Here is a 13,970-nt window from a genome sequence, read left to right as displayed (position 1 = left end):
ATGGGCTCAGCAATACGGACTTCCCCTTACCAAGGTTGACTTGGCTACAACCACTGTTGAATGCCAAATCTGCCAGCAGCAGAGACCAACACTCAGTCCCTGATACGGCACCATTCCTTGAGGTGACCAGCCTGCTACCTGGTGGCAGGTTGACTACATTGGACCACTTCTACTTTCTGTGTGTTACAACCCAACTTCTGAAGGTTAAGAGTTGGTGAGGCTGTGAGACCAAAGAGCACACCTGACATTTAGTTAGGCAAAAGCTTTATTGGGACTTAAGGACAGGAGATAATCTCTCATGGTGACAGTTGAGGAAATGAAGATAGCACATAAAGAGATGTGGAAATGAGAAGTGATATATAAGAGGTTTAAGAACAAGGACATTCCATAGGGTATGAGAACAGAGTCCCTGCTTGGGTCACATGAAGGGCACACATGGGGTGTAGTGATGTTTACACTGCTCATAAGAAGAATGTTTACTAAGGACATTAACTGCTTTGGGAAGATTATAGTTTAAGATAACATCTAGACATTCTTTCCCCTCTGGGGATGGTTGTTAACCTTTAACTTATGCATAGGTCACACAGGTGGCTACATGCTGAGGACTTGGGGGGTAGCCTTGAATCCCCACACTGTGCAATTTTTCTGAAAACTTGAAACGGATCTAAAAAATAAAATATTATTATTATTTTTTATTTTAATTGCCAGTACTTTATGGGTTGCTACATGTTTAGCAGTCCTTATTAGGAAAAATAAGGTTAAGATAAAGAATGAAAACTACTATATTTTCATTGCCTTCTGTAGTATAAATACAGCTCATGTATTGTGATATTGTGAATTTCTGGGCACTGATAACTTGATAATACAATATTTATCATGGAATTGCATACAATTTAAGGGCAATCAACTTCAGAACACAGAAGGAGTATTCAGTTATTAAAGTATAATGGGATTTCATAAGAAGGGCCCAATTTCAAAGACACAATTATATCATTTTTACCGGTCTGGGATAATTTAGATACGATGGTTAATTTTGACTCAGAAACATTCTTAATATCATTTTGAAAGTTCCTTTGAAAAAGTTTGGGTGAAGTCTTCATTGTGATTTTATTTAAACAGCAGTTTGTATTTATTCCCATTCAAAATCATAAATGTAAGTTGACTTAAAATAATATGTACATATATATATATATAAAGGAGGTACTAGGTATTGAACCTGGGTCTTCATATATGGGAAGCAGGTGCTCAAACACTGAGCTACACCCACTCCCAAAATAATATTTTAATAGTAACTCAATAAAAAGCAAAATTGGATGGAATTTTAAAGTGATATTTATATGTAATCTTGTAGAACAAGAGTTAAAGTCTTATTTTCACAGAGCATTTCTGTAAACTATGTTTATAGCACATACATGTGTAGAAAAACATTTCATTCAGATATCAGAAAATGTTGCCTTAACATATAAATATGACAAATCAGCTGTGGTACACTGAAAAGAAAATTTTGCAGTCTTTATAAGCTAACTATATTTAACCTAGTAAACTTGAAATATGGTCTCAGATGTTCTCTTTATTTGGGGTTCCTGGAACATAATTTGAATACCACTCAGAGAATTTAATGATGAAGAAATTTCATACTAAATTACTTCATTTTCAATTTCTATGTTTGCCAACTTATATGATGAGAGAAACTACTTAGCATTCTGCATAGTGGAGAGAACAATTTAAATTAAAATTATCTAAGGGAAAAATAAATTCATTTTAAAGTATCCTGTTAAACACTGTAGTAAGGAAACATTCATTGGAAATTATTCTTTGGACACTTTAAAGCATTGCTGAATAAATATTCAACTTGCAATAGGATTTGAAGCAAAATTCACACTAAAAGATTGGATTGTGTACAACAGATGTATTCTGTTTAACCATTTGGAATCAGCAATTTGATAAAATGTCAAATAAATCGTAAGAATGTTGATGAATGTATTGTGCAGAGAAATTGTGATACATAAGTACCTACCTTTGTACTTTGAAGCATGATTATCCCTTGAGAAGAAAACAGAACAGCCTCTACCAAATTGCAGATGTTAAAAAAAAAAGGCATTTAGCCCAAAAATGGAAGAAAGTTGCCTAACTTTTTAAGATTCTGACACAAGAGACTTTGCTTTATATTTTGGCTTCAGAAGTCATATAAGGAAGTAAATGATAGCTATTTGCTAATTATAAAATGTTTTCTAAGGTCTCTACCATTTGGATCAGAGAATTTTACTCTTATCTGGGACTAATTTTGAGGAATACCAAAAACCTTCTATGGAATATTTTCACGTGTTTTAGAGATGTTCTTAAAAGTGGTCTTTGAAACAGGAACTTAGTCCATGAATGATATGTATCTTGATGTTACTCCTATTTTAGTTGGCTTTGATTCATATCTAACAGACTTCTTAAAATGAGATTCTGTTTTCCCTTTCTAAAGGTGCCAGTGGTACATAAAAGCCAAAATGAAGTCTGAAGAGAAGAGAAGAAACCACTTACAGAATGGTCAGCGTGAGTATTATTTTACATCGTCTTAGCTCTTCAAGCGTTCATTTTAAACTTGCATCCTGTGAGTTGAGAAAAAAAAAATTACTTCCAACCTTTCAGCATTAAGACTTTTCATTTAGTTTCCAGATTGTCAGTAGAAATCACACCTGCTTCTCATTAGAGGATATTACCTTTTTCCCAATACTGCTGGGAAATATGACTCAATTTGCTAAAAATATAAGCTGATTGATTATATCTAGTTATTTACCACTCACAAGGGCTCCAGGACATGAGCTGGCTTTATTGCTTTACTTTTATTTAGTGGAGCTTTAGCCATAGAAATATTAAGGAATCATACCTTCTTGCAGAACTGTCATTTAAACATATAACAAATTAATTTACAATTCATTAACACTAAAAAAGAAAATCAGCTCTTTACTCTTAGAATATGTATGAAACCCTTGAGCTGACTACAAGGTTATATTCATTTGAAGGATCTATTCCCAAGCAAGCTATAATTACCACTATAGTTGGTTTGATAATTGCCACCCACTCCTCCCCAACACCCACCTCCATCTCCATCTCCAAATTGCAAACTACTTTGTCAAGACAGTTCTTCTGTCCTGAGACTCCAATTTAACAAGAAAGGGATGTTCTCTAATTAACCACAGTATAGAGATAATGAGCAAAATCACTTGTTTAACTACTTAAACTCACCTTTTATTTCAAATTGAGCAAAAAGAATACGGGACATTTCACTCTGTATTACCTTTCCAGGGAGGAAAGGACTTAAGGAAATTACAAACAAATGGGACATTTTTGGCTATTTCTAAGGCTCATATGAGTTCTCAAAGAGTGGTCTAAGGACCATCTCTTTGACCCTTCCTCCTCAAGGTTCTGAATCATTAGGTCTGGAGTATGGCCAAGAGAAATGCATTTTGAGCAGGCTCTCCCAGATTATTCTTTTGTACAGTAAGTTTCAGGCTCCCTACTCTGGCAGGAGAGGGAGAGCTGAGAGAGCTGATGCCTGGTATGGGCTGACCTGGAAATACTGTACACAGACGCAGAAACCTGTATCCAGACACCTGGACAGATGACTTGTACTGGCAAACCTGAAGATGCACGGCAGGGCATTTAGTTCTGAGATGCAGAGGAAAAAGGTGCTCCAAGGTATTTATCTCTGCTTTCCAACTAGTAGTTTAGCATAAACTAAACCAGATGGGCCTATCAAATGCAATGAAAATAACCCAAGGCAGCTGAGAAGGTAGAAAAAACATAACAAACTGATGTTTAAAACACTAAGTTAAATAAGTAACAAGATATTCAAAAATGGAATTAAGTTTGGGAATATTTTACTTTCTATACTATATATTTTGTGTTTACAAGAAAAGAAAATGTTATTAACTAATCAGTCTAAGCTGCTGAAATGTGCATTACCTTAAATAATTGAATGGTTTAATTGCTAAAGCCAGGTATGAGTTATTAAATGATGTCTTTTTTCTGTGCCTATAGTAATATCAGGACCATATAGATGATTAGGTATCATTAAGCACCTAATAGCAGCTACTAAAGTAAAGGCAGAAAATCTAGGATTTCAGTTTATAGTACTCAATATGAAATCAAAACTCCTATTAAGTAATAAAGAAATTATATAGAATAAGAAATAGAAGTGCGGACTGTCCAATCACTTCCTCCATCTTAAACTTTGAGAAGTCAAGAAAAGCATAAGTGTTTCAGAATTGTTGTCAGGTCTAAATATACCTGGTAATGTGTTTTATTGTTGCTATTTTGAGCAGTACAAATGTTCTCATGGGTATATATCCAATGCTAAGTTCTTAGGTAGAATGTAATAAAAGTAGGCATTGCATCTAAAGACTCATGTAGCAAATTACTTCTAATAATGGGTGTTTCATCTCCTCCTCTAAACTCAGTTTGTTTCATTTAAACCTTTTCTTTGTTTGATTTTGAGATATTTTTGTGAAAGCATGTTCTAAGGAGACCCAAGGAACACTTACCTGCAGGTATTTTAATGACCTTCAAAATCTAAGAAGTAAGAAAAGAAAAAAAAGCACTCATATCATTCACTGTGCCACAAATTTAGAATGGTCTTTTACGCCTTACTAATGCATATTCAACAAAGTTTTCTAGTGTGCCTATTACCTATAAAGCCATACGTAAAGCATCTGGGAAGATACAAAGATGTATATGCAGTAATCCCCAGTCCTCTAGGACTGGAAAACAGATACCAGCAAGCAAACAGAGGAACATTTTGCTACTGGATTTTGTCTAGGTTCTTGGCTCTGTTACAAAAAAGAAATAAGTACATGCCAGTTTAGTGAGGCCAGTAGTTTATTAAGAAAATAAGAGAAGAGGAATGGATGAAAATAACAAATTATGGGTTCCACGTAGAGAGAGAAAAAGGGCTAAAAAGGGGTAAAAATTCTGATTACAGAAGACAAATTCCCATTACAGATTACAAATCCCGAGGTTTAATTGTGTGCTAATCCAGGCAGGGAGAGAAAGGGCCAAACAGGGCAAAAACAGGGCCAATTTGGCTTCTGTGCCTTCTTTTAAAACCATTAATTATTCTGCCCTTTTGCTAATGTCAGGGGAGGAATCCCAGTTGTTTGCTGTTTTGATTGGTTACACTACCCATCAATGTCCTGGGAGAGAACAATCAGAAGGCTCCTTGAGACTATCTTTTCTTTGATCCCAGATGAAATCCTGTTCTGAATGGGAATTCTCATGAGGTTCTTCCAGCAGCCATCTGTAGAGTCTTTCCCTCAGGAAGGATTCCCACGACCACAAGCTCCATGAGCGTGTTTTTCTGCCAGGTTCTATATCCATCTCTTTATTCCCTAATCTACCCTGCTCAATTCCACAGGCACTTTGTGACTTCCTCAAATACACACAAATGAATATACAACCATGCATTCACATTTTCCAGCCATCCCTATTCATTACCCTAACTGCTCATGGGATCTGAACACTCCACCCCACCAGGGAATGAGCAGCAGCTACACAACCAAGTGACCAGAATTGGATCTTTGATTCCTATCCTTCATTCCAGATTAGGCAGTGGGTCCTTTCCAGGATCATATGATCATCATATGCAATCTGGCCATGGAAACCACTACAAGGACACAGAAAAGGGCTAATTTTCTTATCAGCCCTCCCTGTCACTGTGCCATGGGGCCTGTTTTTTCCTACTTGAAAGATTACAGAAGGGAAGAAACCATAGGTCTGGGGCATGAATTTGAGAAAGCCTAGTGCTTAGAATACACAGAGTCCAGGAGGGACTCTAAAGGGTTTTTTGTTATGGGGGGAAACCGTAGCCCCCGTGCCCTGAGTTAGGTGAGATGTGAAATGTACTAGTGTTGGTAGATGGGTGAGCTGATTAAACTTTTTACAAAAAATAAAAATATGCATTTTATGGAAACTATTAGCTCACTCTGTATGAAGCCACCAGGTTATTTTACATTAAAAGGTAAATAAATTTTTTTATCTCAAGTACTGAAAATTTTAATTGGGGAAGGTGGAGCCAGAGTTGTAGAAGAAGAGAAGAATTTAAGTAATTAGCAAGAATGACTACTTTATTATATCACTTTCATTTTAATATTCAAAAGATATGTGGTTACTAAACTACTCAAACTAATGTATCATTCTTTTATTTTGCTGCAGTACGCTTCCCAGGCGTTAAAACTTATGTTGATCCAGATACATATGAAGACCCATCCCTAGCAGTCCATGAATTTGCAAAGGAGATTGATCCTTCAAGAATTCGCATTGAGAGAGTCATTGGAGCAGGTAATTTTTAAATCTTTACCTTTGAAGATTTGATTCTTTAATTACTTTGTAGGTGGTTAATATAATACACTATTTTAAATTAGTTTTAGTTATTGAAAAAATTTAAAACAAAGAAATGAAAAGTAAAACGATCTCATATTTGTGATGTTATTGGAAAAAATATAATAAGCACCCATATTCAGTTTCCAAATAATGAGAAAATGCCCGAAACCGGCAGGGCCGAGTCCAGGGGCCTGTGGGAAGAAGCAGGGGTAGGGGCAGGAGTCGAGAGAAGAATGGAGGCAAGACAGGGTTCTGATCAAGCCTCGTTTACTGGGGATAGAACAGGGGAATTTATACTAAGGGGAGGGAATGTGTCCACAGGTGGTAGGCTGGTTTTGTGGGTGGCAGATGTCCAAGGAGGGGATTGGCTGAAAGTTCATGCCGGGTCTGCAGAGTTTCGTGCCTTGCGCATGCGTGCTTGCTGTGGTCACCAGAGTTGTGGCGGGAAGGGGAGAACAAAGAAACAAGGAGGAAGAAGAAGAAGGAAATGTAGGGGCAGGGCTGAGGTAGTTGTGAAATCCGCCCATGTTGTTGGAGGCTGTAAATAGATTTCACAGCGGGTGGCTCCCCACAAGAAAATACATGAAGTTAATTTTTAACATCCTATAGTATTCTTCCATAATGGAAATAAATTGCAATAAACCAGTGATTCAGGAATTTATTTTGAAAATGTAACTGCAGGAGTTTTTCATAAGATTGTTACAGGTTTACTCAAACCCCAACATATATAAACGTATACTGTAATTAATATTTGCAGTGATGATCTTGAGTCTTTGCAAAATCCAAAAGTGTTCTGAGAATCATTGAAGTTAGAATTAAGTTTAGTATAGTTTTATACAGTTTCAGTGCAAATCACTAATGTAGAATTTTCAAATACTAACAATATTGTATTATCTAACAATATTGTATTATCTATATAAACACAAATTTACTGTGACTTAGCCCCCAAGAATTTATGAAGTATATTAGGGCAGAGGCTAAGCTGTTGTAATAAAGAGAACCTAGAATAAAGATTTATTCCTCTCTCAAATACTTGACCCAAGATGACTATGCTGGCAGTAAGACTTTTAGGAGGTCTTTCAAGGACCCGGTTCTTCCTCTTCACTCTGCATTCTCCTAGACTCTCATTCTTCTCTGCATGGTCAAAGCTGGGTCACCAGCACATCTGTCTTCTGGTCTGTGGGAAGGAGAAAGAAAACGTTCAGTCTGTTTGACTTTGTATTTCAGAAAAATAGTTTGGAAATTGCAAACACTTCTTTTCATGTCTCACTGACCCAAACACAATCATTAGGACACGCTTAGATGCAAGGAAGTTTAGAAATCTAATCTCTGTGAGGGAAACTATGAATGCAGTTAAAAGGGAAAACATTACTGAAATGGAGAAGGGAGCCTGGATCCTGATGGGGACTACTGATCTCTTCTGGTATCTGTGTAGACCTTTGGAGAGAGCAGAATAAACCCAGTAATGGTCACTCCAGCCCTGCATCATGCCTCTGCAAAGGCAAAAAAGCGAAAAAAAAAAAAAAAAGCAGCTGATTATTGTTTTTCCCTTTCAAAGCTCTTCTTTCCCATCAGTCCAGTGCAAAATGGAAATGCAAGAACCCTTGTTAAAAATCCATTAAGAATTTCAAGAGAGTTTCAACAGAGTCTTAAAATTCAGGGTTATTCTAGTCTCAATGCTCCATGTGACTGTTAAAGTCAAAGACCCATGAAGATGAATTAGCATTTCCTCAAGAATTCTGGGGACATTTGGAGGGGGTCCTTTCTGATATCATTCCATTCCCTATGCTCAGAGAACCGCCTCATCTCCTACATGACCAGATCTCCCTCTGAGAGCTGACACAGAGGTCCTGTACATTTTATTCAAATGCTGTTAGCCAAAGAGGCTGCCTTACCAGAAAGATTAAAAACCTGGAATGCAACCAGATTCTCTAGCTTCTGCTGTTGAACTATAAGCACATCAATAAGCATTAAAGGCATAAATGAAAAAAATGATTGTGTTGTATTCATTTGGTTTTGGCATTAATTTTCTACAAGAGAAAGGAGGAATGGAGGAGAGAGAGGAGGTTGAGTAAGTCCCACTGCACGTCATCTTTGGATTTTGTCCTCTGGACCCAAAGAATGGGATGTGTCCTCTTATACTGCATTGTTCAATGCTCTTGAAGATACAGTAGGAGTATTTTCTGTTTTTAGCCCTTCATGGATGAATTAAACTCCAGTATCTGAAATTACAATGCTGAGAGATACAAATCTAGTATTTGAACTATAAACAATATAAAAAAATAAGCTTTTCTTTAGTTTTTTTCTTTTTCAACCAAATTATAAATTGCAACCTAAAAAAAGCATGGCATCACCAGTGTAAAACAAGAAAAGTGGAAAAAAAAGAAGTGTGACAGGTACTGCCAGAAGTAAACAATAACTATTGAGAAGACTACTTTAATATGATATTTAACCTGCTCTGTCTGAAATCTAAGAAGTTATTACAAGATTTCTCTCATTTGGCAAAGATAGAATATCTAAACAATGGAGTAAATCCTGTATATTATTGTCTCTTTTTTTATCTTTATTCATTTTGATCAACTTTTCAGACAATATGCACAGGGTCCTTTTACTGTCCATGTTCAAGAAAGTCATGAAAGTAAAAATGCTTTGTGAAACAAAGCTGTCATAATATAACTCTCCTCTTTGTGCTACTATCCAGTACTGCTCTGTTAATAAGCTCCTTTAGGCCACTTTCCTAAGACACTATTTGTAAGTGGAAAAAAACAGTAAATTTGTGGACATTTCCCACAGAAGAATGTGGAAAAAACATTGTTCAGTCAAACTGAAGAAGAATTAATGAATTAAGTTATATAACATCTATGCCATAACTTGAACAACTGGTTGCTTGCCCAATTTTTAACTGTAAAAACTTTTCTTAGGTAGTCTTTTACCCTTTCTTGTTTTCCCACCTATTTGGTTGCATCTCAAACTCTAGTTCCTTTTCATCTGTGTGCCTTAGATATTCTTCTGTAGAAATGCTTCTTGACTTAAGTGTCAGTGTAAATGCTGTAGAATGGGAGGAGGAGATGGGAGTGAGGCAAGATATGAGGCAGTTTAATTGTTAGGTGAAAGGTAATCAGGGCTGAATTAAAGCATTGCTAGTAGGAATGAAAAGGGGCGCCCATTTTCAGAAATCATTGCTGAGGGAAAATTTATAAGACCTGCATGGTTTGTTTGTTTGTTTGTTTTTGGTGAAAAAACAGTTAAGGATGCTTTTCAGGCTTCCAGAGGGAAAATACAATATATAATCAATATATTAAGAAATATAAATATTTCTTAAATAAACTGTAAGAAATGAAGTTAAAAATAGCTGCATTATTATCTTCAGAAAGAAAAGTGCATGGGAAAAGATATCACTCTGACACATGACAATTCTTAACACATTCACTGAACAAATGTTTGTTAGAGGGCTAGTATTTGTTTATAAAATTCACTGTGCTAATTAGTCACTATGTTTATCAGAAATATATGTATTCAGCCTATCTGACACAACCTTTGTTCTGGGACTTTGAACTTTATAGCCATCCAAATACTGACTGATAAGATCTTAGAAAATCTAATTTATCCAACTGGCTGGGTTGTATACATATTCTGAAAATCACCCATCTTTCACCGTAAATTTTACAGGGTTCTTTTTGAGTTTCCTAGGGTACTTTTTTTTCTATATCACTATTCTATTTAATAGTGGCAGCTTATCTTTGTTCATCAATACAGGCCTGAATTTCCATGAAAATGCACATTTCCATTTAAATGAAGTGAGCAACTCTGTTGTGTAGGAGACTATCAAGATTATCTATCTCCTTTGACTTTTTGCATCATAAAATGAAATACTGTGGCCAGAGGACTCTAAAATAGAAATTCCCAGCCTGAAATAGCCAAGTCAGATTAGGATAGAATCATTATTTTACACATATCTTGAGAGATAATGAGAAAACTGGTAAACTGAATTTTAATCATGGGTTGGAAAAGGTCATTGAAAGGCTATCCCTTTTTCAAGAGAGTGCTCAACTTAAAGGATTATAAGAAAAAGTTGCCTAGCAGAAAATCTATAATTTTGAGACAATGTTCCATTGGAAAAAAAAATCATTCTTGTCTCTCTAAGCCCAAGGGCATGCTTCTTATTTTTGACCTTCTTACTTTCTCCAGTCTTAATGGAAATACATAATATCTGCCTGCCATTCATATTCTATCCCTTTATCTATACAAAACTCATTATTGCTTCCACTATCAGCCTGCTTTTCTGCTGGCTTAGTGTCACCATATTTTTTTCTCTTCCTAGAGTAAGCCAAGAACTTTTAACTATTGGTATCTCAGTGATCCTCTGCAGGTAAAAGGAAGTCAGAGGACCAAAAAAAGGGGGGGTGGGGCGGGATGCAGAAAGTAACTGTCAAACCAGTGATTTATTCAGCCTAATATTTTGGTTCTGTTATTGCCATCTTGTGGAAGGTCATGTTTGTCCTTCAAGATGCCGTTTTAGCCTACAACCTATTATTTTTTTTGTTATCTTAAAGAAATATAATACAACCAGAAATGTAGGCAATATTCCAGAAATGATTTCAGAATTCACTTTCTACAAGCATAAATTTGTATTTATGGCCTGTTTACTCTAAATTTAGATGAGATGCTCTAGTTAAATGCAGGTTTTGTTCTTGTCCATCAATTTAAAGGATATAAATACAGAAGTCAGATTAATTTTTGCTTTTATTCTTGGAAACTTCTTGGCCCAACCAACAGATTGAGCATAGGATCAACAACAGATTCTAGCAAGACATTTGTACCTTTTATTCAAGAATTTCATAGCATTCTAAATCAGGTACAAAATGAGGGATGGGCTTTATCCATTTTTCCTAGACACTATGATATGAATTTTAAAAGATGCAGACTGAAGCCAGACAAACCCAGGCTTGAATCACAACTTTTCTACTAATTCACTCTGTGACTTTCAGCAGTTGTGATCAGAAATTTGGTTTGCTCACCTATAAAATGGTCTTACAATACCTATCTTTCAGAAATAAAGTGAGGATTAGAGATGATACATATTAAGGATCTACATAAAATAGACACCCTATAAATGGTTAAGGATCTGATTATTAGGTTAAAAAGAAATACAAATTTTATATTAATTTGAAATGGCTGAGAGGAATGACACTCTGTGCCTACTTACTCTCAAAATTCCTTATAATGTACATACTTGCCCATGAAAAATCTGTGCCTTAAGTAACTGTAATTATATCTATGATTTCCAGGGTAAGGTGAAAATTAGTAATTAAAAATGAACTTTACTTTCTCAGTACATTAAGAGATATACCCACATAAATATTTCTTTTCTTTTCATGACTTCTTTTTTTTTACTAAATTCAAAACTTAATTTTATCTGTATCTCATGAGTTTGTATGTATTACATGCTTTTTTTGGTATAAACTTAAGTCATGTGATGAAATGAGTTTAACAAAAGAAAATTTATTTCAATACCTTAATAATAAAACCACTGTAAACTATTAATCTACTATTTTTTATATAAAAATAGTATTATTTTATAAAAAAATATTTTTTATATAAAAATAGTAGATTAATTTATCAGGCACAGGACTATAGATCAATTTAATAGACTTTAATTTCATTTGATTTATCTATACTGCAACACTGTACATCTTCTTTTAGGGGCCATTTTTTACACAGTTGAGATCGTACACATATACATTTCCTAGTCTTACAAGTTGCCCCATCATAGTAGCTGTTTGATAATTAATTGTTGAATGAATAAATGAAACAATAAATAAATACAAATAAATAAATAAATAATAAGTAACTGGAACAATATAGAATTCTTTTTTTAAGTAATTATTTTAAATGATTATTTATATCTGATTATCAATAAAAATGCTAATATGGGGTGCAAATTAAAGTACAACAGAATTAATATAATATGAAAGTAAAAATGTAATATATACAAAATAAAAATAATACAAAGAATAATTTTACAGAGGAAATTTGTGAATTATAGTTGCGTTAATTTATATTAGTAATTTACCTGGCAAATTAGACCAGAATTATAGAACTTTAATTATTCACTGTTTGCATTTTGGTAGTAAAATACTGAAACTTGAAGACAATATTACATTGACATTTTATTTTGTATTGAGTTATATAACTGGGGAAGTAAATTTTGAAGAGATTTTTGTAATTTTTAGAACTTATTAATTTTTCAATCTCTTTTCTTTGGCTTTTTATTCTAATTTGTATATTGCTAAAATGTTTGATGAAATGAAGGAAACTTGACACCTATTTTTAGGAATATTCTGTATTAGTCAGCCAAAAGGGGTGCTGATGCAAAGTATCAGAAATCTGTTGGATTTTATAAAGGATATTTATTTGGTAAAAGCTTACAGTTACAAGGTCCTAGAGAGTCCTACTCAGGGTACCTAAGAGGTACTTCCTCACTAAATATCTGTTGCCACATGTTGAAGCAAGGTGGTGGGCAATGTCTGCAAGGATTCAGCCTTCCTCTTCCTCCTAAGGCTCTGGAGCCCCAGCTTCTTCCCATCTCAGCTGTTGACTGGAGGGCTTGTTTCTTCCCAGGCTCAGCTGCTTTGTTCCTTTCCTAACGTCAGCTGTAGAACATCAGGTGAATGGCTCATCTCTCTTCCCAGGGTCACAGGATCAAAATTCATTCCTCCTCCATGTCTGTGGTGCTCTCTCTGTTCCTCTGTGTATTACTTCTTCTACTATCTTGATTGAGTATTCGTTTATATGGCCCACCAAGAGGGATGGGGGATTCAACCCTGCATGCCCTAATGACGTGATCAAATCAAAGCCCTAATCTTGATTTAATCAAGTAAATGTAAAGCCTTTGACTTTATATCAATCAAAGGGTATCACGCCCAGAGGAACAGACCAGTTTACAAATATAATCAATATCTCTTTTTGGAATTCCTAAATAATATGAAACTGCCACATATTCCAAGGAGGAAGGGGAATATTTGAGTACATCTTATCTAATAAAAAGGGAAAGTAATACATTTTCTTAACACTAAGAATCAAGAGGACAAAGAAGACCCACATGTCAACATTAACAATTTCCCCCCAATTATTACCATAGTGTATTAATTATCTCCTTTTGTATAAAAATTGCACCAAAACTTGAAACAATAACTTTTATTATCTCACAGTTTCTGTGTGTCAGGAATTCAGGCCTGTCTTAGCTGCTGCAGGGTTTCTCACAAGGTTGCAATCAAAGTGTTGGCCAGGGCTTAATTGTCATGTGATGGCTCAATTGGGAAAGAATCCACTTGCAAGCTTATTTACATGGTTGCTGGCAGGATACAGTTGTTGGACTAAGAGCCTTAGTTCCTCACTAGCTTTTGGCTGGAGCACAATCAGTTTCTTGCCCTGTAGCTGCTCCAACATGGCAGCTTGCTTCTTCAAAGCCAGCAAGAGAGTTTGCTAGCATGGCAGAAGTCACAATATTTTGTAACCTAATCATGGAAATGATATTGCATCACCTTTGCCATATTTTGTTGGTTGCTAGTATAGTATACTAGTATACTAGTTCCAGCCCACAA

At 35.2% G+C, this 13,970-nt stretch overlaps 1 protein-coding gene across 16 annotated transcripts in view; it reads left to right on the top strand.

Annotated features, from left to right (window-relative positions):
* The window catches only part of EPHA6 (EPH receptor A6), a 975,172-nt gene that overhangs the window by 681,714 nt on the left and 279,488 nt on the right, over positions 1 to 13,970 (top strand). For all 16 annotated transcript variants that reach the window (XM_058296026.2, XM_058296023.2, XM_058296024.2 and 13 more), the window contains 2 exons: positions 2,471 to 2,541; positions 6,199 to 6,324. In XM_058296026.2, the coding sequence (XP_058152009.1) occupies positions 2,471 to 2,541; positions 6,199 to 6,324 (197 nt within the window). The remainder of the gene's footprint in view (positions 1 to 2,470; positions 2,542 to 6,198; positions 6,325 to 13,970) is intronic.

Source organism: Dasypus novemcinctus, chromosome 4 (assembly GCF_030445035.2).
Source record: "Dasypus novemcinctus isolate mDasNov1 chromosome 4, mDasNov1.1.hap2, whole genome shotgun sequence".
In the NCBI taxonomy this organism is placed as follows: domain Eukaryota; kingdom Metazoa; phylum Chordata; class Mammalia; order Cingulata; family Dasypodidae; genus Dasypus; species Dasypus novemcinctus.
This window is presented reverse-complemented; position numbering and strand designations above follow the sequence as displayed.